This window comes from Phoca vitulina, unplaced genomic scaffold, assembly GCF_004348235.1.
Source record: "Phoca vitulina isolate PV1807 unplaced genomic scaffold, GSC_HSeal_1.0 scaffold32, whole genome shotgun sequence".
Classification (NCBI taxonomy): Eukaryota; Metazoa; Chordata; class Mammalia; order Carnivora; family Phocidae; genus Phoca; species Phoca vitulina.
This window is the reverse complement of record NW_022589735.1, coordinates 15,640,746-15,658,021: the sequence shown is the minus strand read 5'-3', so window position 1 is coordinate 15,658,021 and position 17,276 is coordinate 15,640,746. Positions and strand designations below refer to the sequence as shown.

The 17,276-nt window shown below is 39.6% G+C and overlaps 1 protein-coding gene across 2 annotated transcripts in view; it reads left to right on the top strand.

Annotated features, from left to right (window-relative positions):
• Positions 1 to 17,276, top strand: part of SNX24 (sorting nexin 24) — a 154,760-nt gene that overhangs the window by 72,616 nt on the left and 64,868 nt on the right. For both annotated transcript variants that reach the window (XM_032425483.1, XM_032425484.1), the window contains exon 2: positions 8,754 to 8,837. In XM_032425483.1, coding sequence (XP_032281374.1) covers positions 8,754 to 8,837 — 84 coding nt within the window. The remainder of the gene's footprint in view (positions 1 to 8,753; positions 8,838 to 17,276) is intronic.

Here is a 17,276-nt window from a genome sequence, read left to right as displayed (position 1 = left end):
GTTGCCTTCCTCTGTATTCATTTTCAGTGTCCCAGCATCATAGTCTTTAATGGTGACAAAAACAATGGCTAGCCTTTTGTATTATTTTTAATATACTTTTTGATATATACTTTGGTATATATTTATATATATTAATTATTTTATTGTATATTATATATTTTATATATCAAATATAAATTATACATTTAAAATATTAAAATATATTAAATATATTTAAAACTATATAAAGCATATATAAAAAATAAGTATATATTAAATATATAAAAATATATTACTTTTATATATTTTTGAGTTCTTTGTTGTGATTCATCTATCTATTGACAATAATTCTGCATCTTCAATAATATTTTGCAAAAAGTTTGTCGGGGGTTGGGGTGCCTGGGTGGCTCAGTTGGTTAAGCCCCCAACTCTTGGTTTCGGCTCAGGTCATAATCTCAGGGTTCTGGGATCAAGCCCCAGGTCCCTCAGCAGGGAGTCTGCTCAAGGATTCTCCCTCTCCTTCTGCCCCTCCCCCCACTCAACTGCACCATGTGCGTGCGCTCTCTCCCAAATAAGTAAATTAAAAATCTTAAAAAAAAAAAAAAGTACGTGTGGGGTATTCATTTTCTGAGTTTGCCCACAGCCAAGGTGGCCTTTTTGTGCCTTTCCATGTGCATAATAACTTGGATGATTATGAAATAATGCTCTAATAAAACTTTGCTGACACTGCTCCACATTTTGTAGTGGAGGCATTTAGGGTGGCAGAGAAAAAGTTTGGGGTCATCCTAATCTTTGTTCCTGCTTTTTTTATCTGTATTTTGCCAGTGTTTTTTTTTTTTTTTTCTTCATTATTGTAATTAAAAAAAAAAAATCCAGAGTAGGTAGATACCTTATTTTTCCCTGTGATATGGTAAATACTTTTGATCTTCCCAGCTTAGGAAACTTAGATTTCTTTTGTCTTTGGTATTTACTCTTGCTCTAAGTTTGTTTTTCTTATTATTTTTTGTTCTTTCATCAGAGATTTTTCTTATTTGGGGGTGTCATGACTTTTCTTTGCAAAGAAGCATCGTTTTAAAAAAATAAACACATTTATTCATGCCCAGTTCTTACAGAGATGTTCTCTAGTGGCAATTACTTACAGAACTGTTCTTTTTCCTTAAGCAGTGGTTTATTCGAAACAGTTTACCTTTTTCTTAAAAATATTTTAAAATTCATGGAATTTATATGTTTTCTAAGGCATGAAGAAAGCTATTAGCAGTTTCTCTGCAACCAAATATAATAAAATTAATAATGTCTCTCAGTTGATCAATGTGGCATCTTGGATTAGAGGAAATACGATTTAAAGCTCAGAATAAGAACAAATTAAATTTTTACACTAGTTTTATTGAACTGTATACCTAGTCATTGAATATCATAATAATTTCTAATTAGAGGGTTTCTGACCATCTTTCCCTCATAAAAGAACTGTCATGTGAATTCATACCTGTTAAGAGCCTGGCCCTCAACAGGCACACAGTAAATGGCTCTTTTAGAGGTATAACTTTTTGTAAGTGAAATAACCACCTTTTAAATTTCATTTTATCTTTCTTGCTTATTCCTAGTCAAGAAAGAGACTATTTCAAGCCCAGAGTTGATTTCAAGCCTAGAGTTAATATTTGGGGCATGTTGTTCTAATTGAGCAAGTATGAAAACATACATAAGAAGAGTCATATTTGAAGCTGGTAGTTGTCCTTTGTGTATATCTCAGGTTCTCAGCATAACAATTTTGTGACCCAAACCACTTGGAGCACTGGACTTTAAGCTTTATTTATTTATTTATTTATTTATTTATTTTGTATGTGCTTTTTAAAAAGATTTTATTTATTTATTTGACAGAGAGAGAGCATGAGCACAAGCTGGGGGAGTGGCAGACAGAGGGAGAAGGAGAAGCAGACTCCCCACTGAGCAAGGAGATCGACATGGGACTCTATTCCAAGGACCCTGGGATCACGACCTGAGCCAAAGGCAGATTCTTAACTGACTGAGCCACCCAGGCACCCGAAGCTTTACTTGTATATAGAATCCCCACTGTAGTTGGAAGGCATTTAAATTATTTATTAGATATTTTTAGCCTGTTATAGGAAAAACTTTGTTTTTGCTTTGATTAGAAGTGAATAACTTTGTCAAGTATGAGCTTCTGAAGTCAGGAGGCCATTCAACCTAGAATATGGCTTAAGTCCTTCTTTAGCTTAAGTTTATTTCTTAAAATATATCTGTGGAAAATTGGGTGTAGACCCAAATTTTGAAATATTTTATCATGGACTTCCAGTTTAATTGCAGAGATACTATCACAAAGGAAAAAAATCAGCTCGAACATGTAATCATAACTGCACTTAGGAATGGAAATCTTGTCTTTAACGTATCTGTTTTCCTTTTCAACTTAAATTTAATGACTTAATAATGTTCCCAGGACTGTGGCTACAATTTAGTCACATGAACAATATAATTTGTGGTGGGTTTTTTTTTTTTTTTTAAGCAAACCTAAATGGAAGCCTTAATCTGTCTTTTTAGTTACGTGAAGCCTTCCTTGCTTTATACAGAGGGATTTCTGGAAATCTTTGAGGACAAGCCTATCTCCAAGAATATACGGTTAGATGGGGAGGTGGGACTTCTGTGTGATTTCATATGAGATAGTTGGAATGGAAACTTATGCCACTCTACACACTGGTTAAAATACATCCAGTTAATTCTCATTTCACTCATCAGCTTCCAAAGTGACTAATATCGAGTGTTGGTTAGGATGGGCCAGACATTCCATATCCTGTTAGCTGTTGTGTAACTTTGTAGATTTGAGTGGGGAGGTAAATTTGGCAAAGTTTTTGGTAATTTATCGTGTGTGTGTGTGTAAGTGATTACATGTACAGCAACAAGGATTATGTATATATCTATATATAAATAAAATACATAAACATACAGTTGGCCATGGAACAGTGTGGATTTGGACTGTGTGGGTCCACTTCTATGTGGATTTTTTTTCAATAAATATAGTATAGTACTGTAAATGTATTTGTTCTTTTTGATTTTTTTCCCTTTTTTTTTTAAAGATTTTATTTTATTTATTTGATAGAGAGAGCACAAGCAGGGGGAGCAGCAGGCAGAGGCAGAGGGAGAAGCAGGCTCCCCGCTGAGCAGGGAGCCTGACGCAGGACTCATCCCAGGACCCTGGGATCATGACCTGAGCCGAAGGCAGACGCTTAACTGACTGAGCCACCCAGGCGCCCCTCTTTATGATTTTCTTAACATATTCTTCTCTCTAGCTTACTTTATTGTAAGAATACAGTATACAATACATGTAACATATAAATAGTGTTAATCAACTGTTTATGCTATCAGGAAGGCTTCCTGGGGGGTCAAAAGTTATACATGGGTTTTCGATTGCATGGGGGGTTGGTACCCCTAACCCCTGTGTTGTTCACGCATCAACTATATAAATATACACATATACATACATATATAAACATATACTTATATATGTATATAAACATACATGAATATGTATGGTATAAAATAGTACAGTGACTTAATATCTACCTTAGGGTCCTGATTAAATAAAGTATGGTAACAATTATACATAGGAGTACTAGGTAGCCATTAAAGAATTAGGCATTGCAAAATGTGCTGATAAGATGTTCAACATGTACTAAATAAATAAAATAAGGTAAAAAAAAATTTGTAGAAGAAGTGAGGTATTAGGACTGTATGACGTGGCTACTGTGTAAGAAAGTAAATTCTGTATACATGTGTACATACAGAGCTTATATGCATGGGGACAATTTGTGAAAGGATATTTAAGATCCTTCTTGAGTAGGCATGGACTTATACAAGTCTCTTATGTAAGAAACTTATGTAAGTTTACAGTCTTTGGAATTTTTGAAACGTTTTTTGATGAGTACATACTATTTTTTTTTTAAGCGAAAACCATACAAGCTAACATTTGGAACCACAGTATAAGGAGTTTGAGGGGGCAGTGTGGGCACAGATCCTGACAGGAGGAGGTAATATAAAAAAGTACCCTTCTACTCTACAGAGTTGTATGCTTTTTATAAAGATCCGTGGTCTGGTTCCATTGAAAGGAGCACAGCCTCCAAAGAGTTGAGGGTAAAGACCTCACGACACCACAAGCACTGTCCTTGCCAAGTGTCTTATGCTCCTGAGAAGCCCATCTAGGGGACAGAACCTCCAGGGAGGAATGAATGGAAGGTGTTGTCCTTACTCCAGAACATTTCCCCCAAGAAATGGGGCTATCTAAAGAACTCTGCTCATTGGGAGTCAGTATTATGCAGTGGTTGGAAGGGCAGGTTCAGGACCAAGTTGCTGGGTTCAAAATGCAGTTCTACTATGGTCAAGTTACTTAATCCTTGCCTCAGTTTCCTGACCTGTAAAATGGAGATAATGCTACCTATTTCATTTGGGGTGATGAGAACTAAATGAGTGGTTATTATGAGCAAAGAGCTTGGAGCAATGCCTGAACATAAAAAGTGCTAGAAAAATCCTTGTTGTCACTCTTGTTATTGCTATTTGACTGGGGAGAAGTTCTGAAATGCTTTAAAAATAATGATTAAAAATTTGGTCTTAACTTGTGCATTTTATTTTATACATGCTACTTTACATAGAAGATATTACTATGACAGTAAAACATAAGTGGAGTATATATGCATTTAATCACTCTTATATGCTTAGTTATTTATGGAAATATTGAAGAAATGTGGTATCCAACTTACCTTTCTTTCTTTTCTACTTAATATCTCTTTTTTCCCCCTGCCTGGTTTTCAGATTTTCTCTTTCTTACTGGTTTTAAAGAATTTGGTTATGATTTGCCTTGGATTTTTTTTTCCCCCATGTTTCTTGTATTTGGATCCATTGGTCTTTTTAGATCTGTGGGGTTATGGTTTACATCAAATTTGGAAACATTTGGGTCATGATTTCTTTAACTATATTTGTCTTGTCTGCCAGCCCCAGTCTCCTATCTCTGCTCTCCTGTGGGGACTCCAATTATACATATATTGTTCTCTTTCAAGTTGCCCATAGTTTACTGATGCTCTGTTGAGCTATTTTTTAGTTTTTGTTCCCTTTCTTTCATTTGGGACAGTTTCTGTTGCTGGGTCTTTAAGCTCACTTACCTTTTATCCTGCAGTATCTAGTCTATTATAAATCCCATCCAGTTTATTTTCGTTTTAATCATAGATGTTGTTGATTTCATCAGTGGGACCCAGACTTGCTGTGTGTCTTTTTAGTATCTCCCATAGTCATGGTCACCCTTTCCTCTGGATTTTTAAATATAAGAAATTGCCTTATAATAGTGATTTTAATGCTTTCGTCTACTAATTTTATCATCTGTGTCATTTCTGGATCAGTTTCTATTGATTGGTTTTTCTTGTTATTATGAGTTGTATTTTCCTGCCTCTTTTTGATGGGATGCCGGACCCTGTGAATTTTATCTTGTTAGGTCCTAGATATTTTTTATATTCCTAAAAATATTCTTAAGCTTTGTCCTGGCATATGGTTAAGTTACTTGGAAACAGTTTATACTCTTTAGGTCTTGTTCTAAGATTTTTTACACTGGACTAAAAGAGCCTTTAGTCTACTGTTAAGTTTGCCCCACTACTGAGGCAAGACCTTTCTGAGAACTCATTATGAGGTTTTCTACCCTGGCATTTGGTAACAGGCTCTATGCCCAGTCATCTGTGAGCTCTGAGCACTCTTCTCTCTAATGCCTTCCTGTCCTTGGGTAAGTTTACCCAATCCCATGTGTTGACAAGGGTTCAGCTGCATGCTGGAGGGAGACCTCTGGTAGGTAACAGGAATCCTCTCTGTGTGCAGCTCACTCTTGCCCAATACCCTGTCCTTGGAACTGGCTTCCCCTCACTTCCCCTCAGGGCTCTGACTGGGTAACCGTAGGGCTCAACTTTGTTTCTTTTGTCTCTCACTCTTCTTCATTTCCTCATGTCTGATGTCTTGAGAGCCACCATTCCCACAGATTTTGAGTTGTTTCCGGTGGGAGGGTAAATCTGCTCCCTGTTACGCCATCTTGACCAGACCTGGAAATCACCCTGCTCTAGGCTTTAATTTAAAAAAAATTTTTTTAAACAGAAATTAAAAAGAAAGTCCTTGTCCACCCACTCCCAGTCTGAAATTCCAGAGAAAGCCACATTCAACTTTTTCCTGGTATTTGTGTGCAGATGTTGTACATCTCACCACCGCTCTGCCTGGGGAGACCTTCTCTGACACTATGCTGTCTGAAACCACACCCTTGTTCAGCTCTGTGTCATTACCCTGCTGCCTTGTTCTCTACAGGACTTTTTTATTTCCTGACTTCATTGTATTCATTCATGTGTTTATAGTTGGCCTCCCTCACCAGATAGGATATATGCACCTCGAAGTCTGAGCTCTTGCCTCTTTTGTTCACTGCTGAATCCCCAGAGCCTAGAGCAACTCCTGAGTACGTTGTAGTCGCTCAGTAAATATCTGCTGAATAAATAAATGAATGAATGCCAGATACTGTGCTGCATGCTTTCCCAGCATCTTCTTGTGCTGTCCCTATCTTAGAGGTAGGTAATAGCTGCTCAGAGTTTGCCAGAAGAACAAAGCAGGAAAAAGATTTTCCAGGGAGCGGGACAACATGTATCAGAAACTCTTAAAAAAAAAAAAACTGCTGTGGAATTCAGGAAAATAAGATTTATTAAATTGGTTCCATTTCTTGCTTCACATTGTCCTGGAAATTCTGATTAACCAACTTCATTTCCAAGATATTTTCCCAGAATTTAAAAGAAGTCTGAACAATATAAGGTTTATTGTACATTTTTGAAATGGCAACAGGATAAAAATATTAGCATGAAAATGTACCACGCAGGGTGCGTGTGTGTATGTGTATGTGTACAAACCGCCCCCCTCCCCGCCACCCCCATGAATTGAGTGCCTGAAAAGTAACTGTGGAGCTTGGTAATGGAGCCATCTGGTCAATAGAAGGGATGACATTCCACGAGGCAGCCGCTGTGTAATGTGTCTCATCTCTGGCCTTCAAGAGGGTGACCCAGTAGGTTGAGCCTTTCCGAGTCTTCAGCTCTCTCCTTCTTTGGATTCTGCAGCAAACGTGCCAATTAAAGTGGTGGGTTTTAGGATGACGCCTCATGTAACTGGACTCGGAGCATAACTTCATTTCTTTCCTGCCTTTCAGCAGATGGAAAGTACTTCTGCTCCCACATTGTCCTGATTTAACTCCGGGGCCTGACACTAAAAAGGGACTCTGTGTCCTATTAACCAAGCCCGTGTGCTGAAGCTGAGCTTCTTTTGTTTGTGTTTCTCAGGGTGTTTTCCTCCTCCTATTCCTGGCAGTGTCTTTGAAGGAGAAGAATTTTCTTTGGTGAATTAGTAAACAGAATATTTTTTTAAAAAATAGTATACATACATCTGAGACTTTGAAGCATATGGATCTGTTTTTAGAAGAGACTATTTTCACTAACTGACCAAAGACAAGTATTTTTAGGGAGGTTTCTTGAAAAACTAAATGTTAGTATAAGATATTGATTAAACTGGTAAATATTTATCATTTGCTTTAATAAAAGCAGGTTTCTTAAGCTGAGTCATACAACACAAGATTTTGTTTCTGATTCAAAGAAGTACAAATCTACAAATACATTTTGCGTTTGATGATACAATTGTCAGAAAGGTCATACTTACATATGAGGTAGAAATGTAGAGCCGTAGCGGGTCTGTTTTCATAATGACGGTGTGTGCCCATGTGTTTCATGTGCTAACTTCAGTTTTCTTTAAAGTTAGCATGCTTTTAATACTTTTTCGTGTCCTGTGACCTCAACTCTAGTTTTTTCCAGAAGGGCAGCTGAAACAAGAAATTAGGCTTACTAACTCATTGAACAGTATTCCATCATCTTGGCGTTGTCCACATCTTGCTCAGCGAAACAGGAGTCAAAGACATACTCTTGAAAGTAACAGATCACCTTCTCTTCCCTTCTCGCTAAGCATCCTGCCCCTACCCCATCTTAAAATTGTATTTTCATGAGCATTTCATGATATTGCTCATCCCTTGTTCCCAGTCTTGACCCACTGACCTAGGAACCAAGAAAATGTCATGTTAGTGCCTGCTAATTAGTGCACCCAGAGAGCCTTTTCTTCTGGCCTTTCAACCTTCTGGAGGTGGGAGTGCAAGCTGTCACAGGCATCATGCAGGGAAAATGAGCCTTTACTACATTTTCCTTGTTTTGCAAACAGCAGAATAGGGCCCAGCTGAGACTAGAGATGAATATGCAGGTTAGGAAGAAATTAACCTAAAATGCACTGCTCTTTGCCTGATTGTTGTATAGATGACAAAGCATGGCCATCATCATCATACCCGTAACGGCATGCTGGGGCCTGCCATTTCTCCCGGGCTCTTGCTGTTGTCACACACTTTATTTCGATACCATCATACTCATCTGGTGAAACAATTTTAAAGGAGGAATGTGCTCTGATTAGAAAGTTAAGGAGCCTGTGAATGCGTTTAAGTTTCTGTTGCTTTTAGACACGTTAAGGGGATACTTCAGTTTGTACTAAGTAAAGCATTTGGCTTGAGTGCTCATTAATCAGTGCTGTTGGACCAGGGTCTCCTGAGCCTTCTGGGTTTTAGGGGATCAGCTACTGTAATTAAAGGGATGAAATATATCATGGTCACAAACTTACCACATCAGACGTTTGAGGGTTTTGAACTGGTGGAATTAATCTTTTTAATTTTTTTTCCTTAGGTATTTAAGATAGAAGTGCTAATGAATGGAAGAAAACATTTTGTTGAAAAAAGGTACAGCGAATTTCATGCCTTGCACAAAAAGGTAACTTTTTTTTCCTTTTTCCTTATATGGCAGATGCTATAAGGTTAAGACTGCTTTCTGTGTTTTCTGAGAGCGTGAATAGTTCTTGGCACAATAGGATTTCTTTCTTTTTTTTTTTTTTTTAATTTTTTTTATTGTACAATAGGATTTCTTTGATCATGAATTAAGTTTTCTTTTAAATTATTCAGTCCCCTGAAGGTGTGCTTTCTGAGGAGATGGGTTTTCTGTTAAGATCTTTTACGTAAATAGATAGGAGGTTGCAAGCTCTTTGCAGGTGTGAGAGGCTCACACAGAATCAGACTCAGACCTGACTCTCTCCATAAAATAGACTTAACGTGCTTTACCAAAAGGAGAGAAAGAAGCAGATGATGATTTTACAGGGAGAAATTTATTAAAAGCAACTTACACTTACACATTCCTGGAAAAGGTAACATGCGGCACATGTATTCATGGACTCTTTGGTGAACGGGTATAAGGAGAACACGTATAATTCTTTTAATTCTTTTGAATTGTAAAGGCCACTTGACAAGATGGGTGTTCGAGTTCTTGGATTCATTTCATTACAAGTCTTAGAGAAAAGACACAAGAATACAGAAGGAATAGCTGAGTTTGGGGAGAAATAGTAAAGAAGAGAAGAGTGAATATTTTTTTTTATTTTCTACCAAAATTTAATGTTTTGCAGGTTAGGAATTGTTGGGGTGCTGACATTACCTTAATAACTAGACATAGCTTGTGAATATATATACAAGTGTATGTGTATATACACACATGCATGAATATATATATATATACACATAACTGTATGCCCTAATTCATTTTCTTCACTTCTGTCACTTTATTAGGTAAGAAGTTAGATGGGAAGATACTAAGTAAATATATTAAGAAAGATAGTCTGTTCTTTTAATTTCATTAAAGACCTTTTAAATTTTCTGGGAACTGTAAGCGCATAAATGGCAAGATAGTGTGCTTATTCTGTATTAAAAGTTCTTTGGTGTTTCTTTAAAAATTAAACTTCCCCACTTTTTTTTTTAGTCAGGAGAATGAAATACTGAGTATAAACTTTAACAGGATATTATGGAGAAATTAGTGAAACTCTTTCCCTCTCTATACTTTTCTCTTACGATGGCAAGGAATAATATACATGTCATTCTTCAGTTAAAATTTTGTTAAATCCAGATTTGCTTCCAAAAGAAACAGTGCAGGTGGATATGGATTTAGACCAGATGTTGCTGTTAGCCTTTACAGAAGCTCCTACCCGGGGGTCTTAAAAAGAAGAACAAACCTGGAGTCTGGGTCTCGGTACCTTCTCGAGGGATTCTGTTTTTGCTTGCTTGTGTTTCAAGGAAACAGATTCTAGGGAGATTTCCGCGGGGTACTTCATGAAATAAATTCCTGCACTAAGATTAAAACCAGAACTCCAACCCCTGCTCAGCCTTTCATGAGCCGAGGATGGACTAGGGGGCCTGTCACATGCAGGCTGCTTTCCTCACCTCCCAGCTCACCATGACCTCGACACAACCTTGCTGTCCCCTCCAGATTCCCCAGGACCGGTTCCACACCAGGCACAGCAGGTGACTGCCAATTAGGCCCGCCCTGGACCAGAGGCTCCCATGCCTCTCACCCCTGCAGGGGCGTTTCTCCTGCTCTCTAATGTGACTTTATTTTCTCCCCAGTGATGATAGGCAGTTCTCAGATACTCAGAGTCAGAAAAAAGTCCTGGGTTTTCTTGAACTCTTCCCTCAAATTCTGCAGTTCCTGTTAATAATTTTAGCTATTCTGGGGCGCCTGGGTGGCTCAGTCGTTAAGCATCTGCCTCAGGTCATGGTCCCAGGGTCCTGGGATCGAGCCCCGCATCGGGCTCCCTGCTCCGCGGGAAGCCTGCTTCTCCCTCTCCCACTCCCCCTGCTTGTGTTCCCTCTCTCGCTGTGTCTCTCTCTGTCAAATAAATAAATAAAATATTTAAAAAAAATAATTTTAGCTATTCTTGTAATCATATAATCAGGCCTACTAGAGTTGGAAGTAGAAATTGTCAAATTTCTCAGTTTTGTGTGTTTAAAACATCCCAACAGGGACATGGAGAATAAAAATGGCTTCGTGAGGCAGAGTTGTAGTTATGTATTGACTGACTTCTACATTGTAGCACAGAAAGCAACTCCCAGACGTCTCCTTTCCTTGCCCCAGTGCAACTGTATGTGATTTGGCTAAATGATGACTATAGAAGATAGTTAAGTATAAATCATGGTAGGGTGTGAAAAAAGCAGAAGTCTGTCATCTTGACTGTAAAATTGTGTTAAGGATGGAAATCAGCAAAAAATTTACTGAGAATGCACGAGTTTTATTGATGGCTCCTGCGATGTTGTAGAACTTGACCGTTTTAAGACCATTTGGATACTCCCGTTTCCATATTTGAATTTTGTGATGTGTTTTGAGTGTTATGTTTTTATGTAAAATATTTTCCTTTTACATTCAGTCAAATCTCTTACTTAATCTTCTTGAAATACTCACCTGTTTCGGCAGTCTGTGCCATTTGCCGTGTTGTCAGTGTCCTGGTTTTTCTGACATTTTACATTGTATTTCTTACTTGTTAAACATGTTTGGCCAGTGTCCCCATGTTAATTCTAAAACGATACACATGAGTTCTTAACCAAGCGCTTTGCTTCTTTCGAACAATAGGTGCATAGCTCTTCTCCATAGTCTGCAGACAGACAAATACGCCTCCTTGCTTATTGTCAGGCTAATTTTGAGGCAGAAACTAAGACTGTTACCCATTTCACAGTTCTTCTGGTTGTCTAAGGAAAGTTCTTAACGATTATTACTTCTCCCCAATTTTTATAATTGTTGATATTAAAATGCAAAGATAATATCCCAATTGTTTACACATTTCTTAGAATTTCTATTTTTGGGGTTTTTTTGGTTTTTTTTTTTTTAAAGATTTTTATTTTTTATTTATTTGACAGAGAGAGAGATAGCAAGAGCAGGAACACAAGCAAGGGGAGTGGGAGAAGGAGAAGCAGGCTTCCCGCCAAACAGGGAGCCCGATGCGGGGCTTGATCCCAGGACCCCGGGATCATGACCTGAGCTGAAGGCAGACACTTAACGACTGAGCCACCCTTGTGCCCCAAATTTCTTTCTATTTTTTGGAAACAGTCAAGAGGTGTTTTGTTTTTTTCCCTTCTAATAAATTCCTATTTTCCTCCTTTTCTTGAAATTGTTTAAAGATTTTATTTTTAAGCAATCTCTACACCGAACCTAGGGCTCGAAATTGCAACCCTGAGATTAAGAGTCGATTACTCCACCAGCTGAGCCAGCCAGATGCCCCTCTTTTCTTGAATTTTTTTAGTAAAGCGAATGCTTCTATGCTAACCATGTTCCTGCATGGTAGTAATTCTGGTGTAGAAGTTCCGTGTGTAGGCAGAATGTTCCCGAGCCTGCCTTTACCCCTGCCTGGCTCTTAAGTCCTGGGAGCAAGTTACATGATCTTTCTGTGTCTCAGGTTCCCCATTTGTAGGATAGGAATAATGACAGTACTAACTTCATAGGATTATTTTATGAACTAAATGAGATTGTGTGCATCACATGGTAAATTTCCAATTATTTTTTGAAGATATTTATTTATTTGAGAGAAAGCAGGAGTGAGAGAGCACAAGCAGGGGGAGCGGCAGAGGGAGAGGGAGAAGCAGGGTTCCCGTTGGGCAGGGAGCCTGATGCGGGTCTTGATCCCAGGACCTGTAGATCATGACCTGAGCCGAAGGCAGACACTTAACCGACTGAGCCACCCAGGCTCCGTGGTAAATTTCCAATTATTGATCTAATCTTTTAGATCTATTCTTTTAGATCTAATTAGAGCTAATCTTTTCCGTACTCAAGGTGGTTTCCTTACACTAAATTATAAAAAGAAGCATTCTCTATCAAAGGGTTTGGATGTTTTTACAGCCCCTGATGTATGTTGCCAAATTATGTTATGGTTATAGCAGATATAAAATGCAACCAGCACATTTGAAAGTATCACAAAATCTTATCAGGTTTGAATATCCCCCCCCCTCAAATTATATTTGTTTACTTAGTAAACAATGTATGTGGCCTTGTTGCTGTTTTCATTGGTGGGTCTTGTTTAGGAGCTGTATTCCCTCTTTTGGAATTGTCTTTCTGCTGCGGTCTCATTTGTTTTTGCCCATTAGTTTGCTTGGCCTGTTAATAAAATATTAGCCATTTGCTGAAAGTATTTTTCACACAGGACCTTTTGGCTATGATACTTATTTTAATTTACAAAAGCTTTAAATTGGTATGTTATCTGTTAGGTCAATTTTCCCTCTTTCAGATTTTGGGTCACACCAGTCATTTCTCCTAGAGCTATGAGGAGTATTAGATTCCGTTTTCTTTTAGCTTTTCCTGATGGGTGCATTTCCATAGTGTGCAATTTGGACCCCCAGAATCAGCACAGTGTTGACTGAAATGCAGATTCTGGGTGCTACCCAGCCATGCTGAAGCAGAATCTCTGTGATGGAGCCCAGTCATCTGCCTGTTCAACTAGCATCCCACATGATGAGGCATCCCAGTGCCTCTTGAAGTTTGACAGGTCCTTTTGTGTGCTTCTCTTTTTAGATGCATCTCTTCAACAACCCTCCCCACCCACCCTCTCCCCATCATAGGCACTGAAGCCACAAAGTTTGAAACTTTGAGGTGTCTCTCCTGCCTTTCTCTTACCTTCCGTATTCGCAGGGCCATCAAGTCCCATTGACTGATTCCTCAAAATTTCTATACTATGCACCGTTTAACTTACCCCTTTCTCCTCTGCCATCCCTAGCCAGAGTCTTACTTTTTTTTTTTTTTTTTTTTAAAGTTTATTTATTTATTTGACAGAGACAGCAAGAGAGGGAACACAAGCAGGGGGAGTGGGAGAGGGAGAAGCAGGCCTCCCGTTGAGCAGGGAGCCCGATGTGGGGCTCGATCCCAGGACCCCGGGATCATGACCTGAGCTGAAGGCAGACGCTTAACGACTGAGCCACCCAGGCGCCCCCAGAGTCTTACTATTTTATAAGTATTGCTTTAACTGTTTCTGATCCTTGTCTTCTGATTCATGCTTTGCTCTACATATCAGTTTCCCTAAAGCACCATTTCCTTCTTCATTCTTTTGCCCAAATACATTGAAATGGGTCCGTATTGTCAACCATATCATGGACCTTGACCGTCAAGGCCAGTAATCTTAGACTCTCTATTAGTCTCCTTTTACTGGTAGGATTTGTCACCACAGACCTAGTGGCTTAAAGCAACACACATTTATCTTTTTATTTTTTTTTAATTTAATTTAATTTTATTATGTTATGTTAATCACCATACATTACATCATGAGTTTTAGATGTAGTGTTCCATGATTCATTGTTTGCCTATAACACCCAGTGCTCCATTCAGTGCGTGCCCTCTTTAATACCCATCACCAGGCTAACCCATCCCCCACCCCCCTCCCCTCTAGAACCCTCAGTTTGTTTCTCAGAGTCCATAGTCTCTCATGGTTCGTCTCCCTCTCCGATTCCCGCCCCCCCTTCAAGCAACACACATTTATTATATGTCAACAGGGCCATGTTCCTCTTGGGAGGCTTTGGGGGAGATAATCCGTTTTCCTGCCTTTTCCAGCTTCTAGAAGCTGTTCACAGTCTGTGGCTTGTGGCCTCTTCCGTCTCCAAAGCCAGCAGTAAGGCCCCTGCAGGTTCTGTTTCTGTCATCATCTGTCCAGTCCCCACAATCCCCTCTCTGACGGTGACACTTTAGCCTCTCCCTTGAGATTACGTTGGCCGTACCTGCATAATCCCAGATAACGTCTCCATCTCAAGAGACTTGATTTAATCCCACCCTTCAGCCACGTAACGTGACACAGTCTAAGGTTCCAAGGATCAGGACGTGGACATCTTTGGGGAGAACCATTATTGTGTCAACCACAAACCCATTTTCTGGTCGACCTCATTTCTCACTTTCTCATAAGAAAACAGCAGTGGCCACCAAACCAGTCTCCCCATTCACCCCAGTGTATGAAAATCGCTTTTTCTGTCTGTCTTTGCCATGCCTTATGGCCTCCCCTCTGCGTTCTGATCTTTTCAAACCAAAGTAAAACATTGCACGTTCTCCTTCTCTCGTGTGGGTTTCTTTTATTCCCTCGTGTCTTTGTTCTTGGAATTCCTGTTCCTTTATTTTTATGTGTTTTTTTAAAGGAATCTCTGTGTCCAACGTGTGCCTCGAACTCACCACCCCAAGATCAAGATTTGCATGCTCTACCGACTGAGCCAGCCAGGCACTCCTCCTGTTCCTTTGGAGTAGACGTTTCTACTTAACTTAAAAACATCTAAGAGGTCATTAAAATTTAGTTGTCCCTAAGTCTTGTCCAACTAGTCTTGTCCAACATTTTTTTATAAAAGAGACCATATCTTATCTTTTATATCTTCCTCACTGCCTGCTAGTGTTGGGCTCTTATGGGGCATTAAATAAATATTTGGCAAATGGGATGTTTGGAGGACATTACGCATATTTATGAATTACTGGAGGAATATTTGGGGTGAAAAAAATGGGGTTTGAGCTCACTGTAATTTCCATCCCATTGTAGCTCTCCAGTCCTAGGTGGGAACACCACCACCACCACCGCACTGAAACCCAAGCAAGCCTACCCTGTTCTTCTGTGTTCACTTTTCGCATAGTATCCTTTTTAAAAATGAAGTTACACGGTCCCCTCCGTGCCGCTCAGGCCCAGACCATGGTGACAGGGAGCCCGTCAGCTTGCACATGCTCCCCTGTGCCCCAGCAGCACGTGCCCACATCCCCTAGAGACGAGCAGGTTACCACTTTGAACGGTGGTCCTTGAGAGCAGCTTTACCTCCTTTACCTCCCTAGACCTACAGTCACGGGAGTGAGTGGGGAGAAGAGCCTTCCCTGCATGGCCCGCTGCTGAGTCTTTGCCTTCCCAGCTGTTTGCTCTCAGCACCAGCCCAGAGGTTTCATGGAAATAGGGTGCTGGCTCATTACTAAATTAACTGTCCTCATTCTTGTTGTTGCCTCCTTTTGGCTTGAATAAAATATCACATTCTTGTATTTGAATTAACGAAGTACACATTTCAGAGGAACCCCAAAGCTGCCTTATGGGGTTAAACCAGGACGACAGCGCCACGTGTAGTGTTTCTAGACGGAACCCTAGGGATGTAGGGATGCCAAGGTGGAGTGAAAGTTTGAATTTTACCCTAAGGGCTCCCCACTTCTTTCCTTAACTTTCTTGTTCCATTTCCGTCTTCTTATTCATGTGCTCTGGAAAAGTATTTGTGTTCCCTTCTGTGGAAAATGGTCACTATTGGGGCACCTGGGTGGCTCAGTCGGTTGAGCATCCAACTCTTGGTTTCGGCTCAGGTCATGATCTCAGAGTCCTGGGATCCAGCCCCTGAGACCGGCTCCAAGCTCAGCAAGGACTGTGCTTGAGATTCCTTTCCCTCCCTGTCCTTCTGCTCTTCCCCTGCACTCATGCACATGCTCTCTCTCTCTTTCTCTCTCAAATAAATAAATAAATATATAAGTAAAAAACAAAGAAAACAGTCACTGTCACCAGTGTATATATGACATGTCTATGTGGAGTAAGTTCTGAGTTTACTCTTCTCATGGTATAAAAAGGAAAAGGGGGGGCACTTGGCTAGCTTAGCCTCGGCTCTTGATCTCGGGGTTGTGAGTTCAAGCCCCGTGTTAGGTGTAGAGATTACTTGAAAATAAATAAATAAATAAATAACAAATAAATAAATAAATAAAATCTTTTAAAAAAAAATAAAAAGGAAAGGGAGTGATCACTCCAGGAGAAGGGGACTGTGCTTGCAGTATCATGGAATCTGGTGGCTACCCACGTGGATCAGAAAGGCCATGTGGCTGGGTGCTGCATGGCCAGAACAGTTAATCATCTGCTGGAATGGCAGAGGAGTATTTATCTTGTGAGCAGCTGAGCCGTGCTGGAAACATATTGTCTTGGGTTTGTCTCTCCTCATCTAAAGCAATTCATTACTCACCTACAAATGCTGTCACAGATCCCCGCAGCTATGATGATCGGCTTCCTGCACACTCCTGACATAAATAAAAAGGAAAAGTGTTTTCAGTACTATATCTTCAAGATTTAAAAGAGAGAGAGAGAGAGACAGATAATGGAGTTGATTTTCTATTTTACAATGTAAGAAATGTCATGATTCGGTAGTTTTAAAGGAAGTTTCTTTAGCTTTAAACTGAAACCGAGTAAGCTTATTACCACAGAATAATTTAGCATTTTTTGCTTTGTTCCTGTTTGAGAAATACCTCAAATGGTGTAGAGGTGAGATATGTATTTATTCCCTTACAGACAGTCATAAATTGTTTCTCTCTCCCTCCCTCCCCCCTCCCCTTCCTCAATATTGGATCAGTTTCATCAATAAATGAACATGTCGTAGCGTT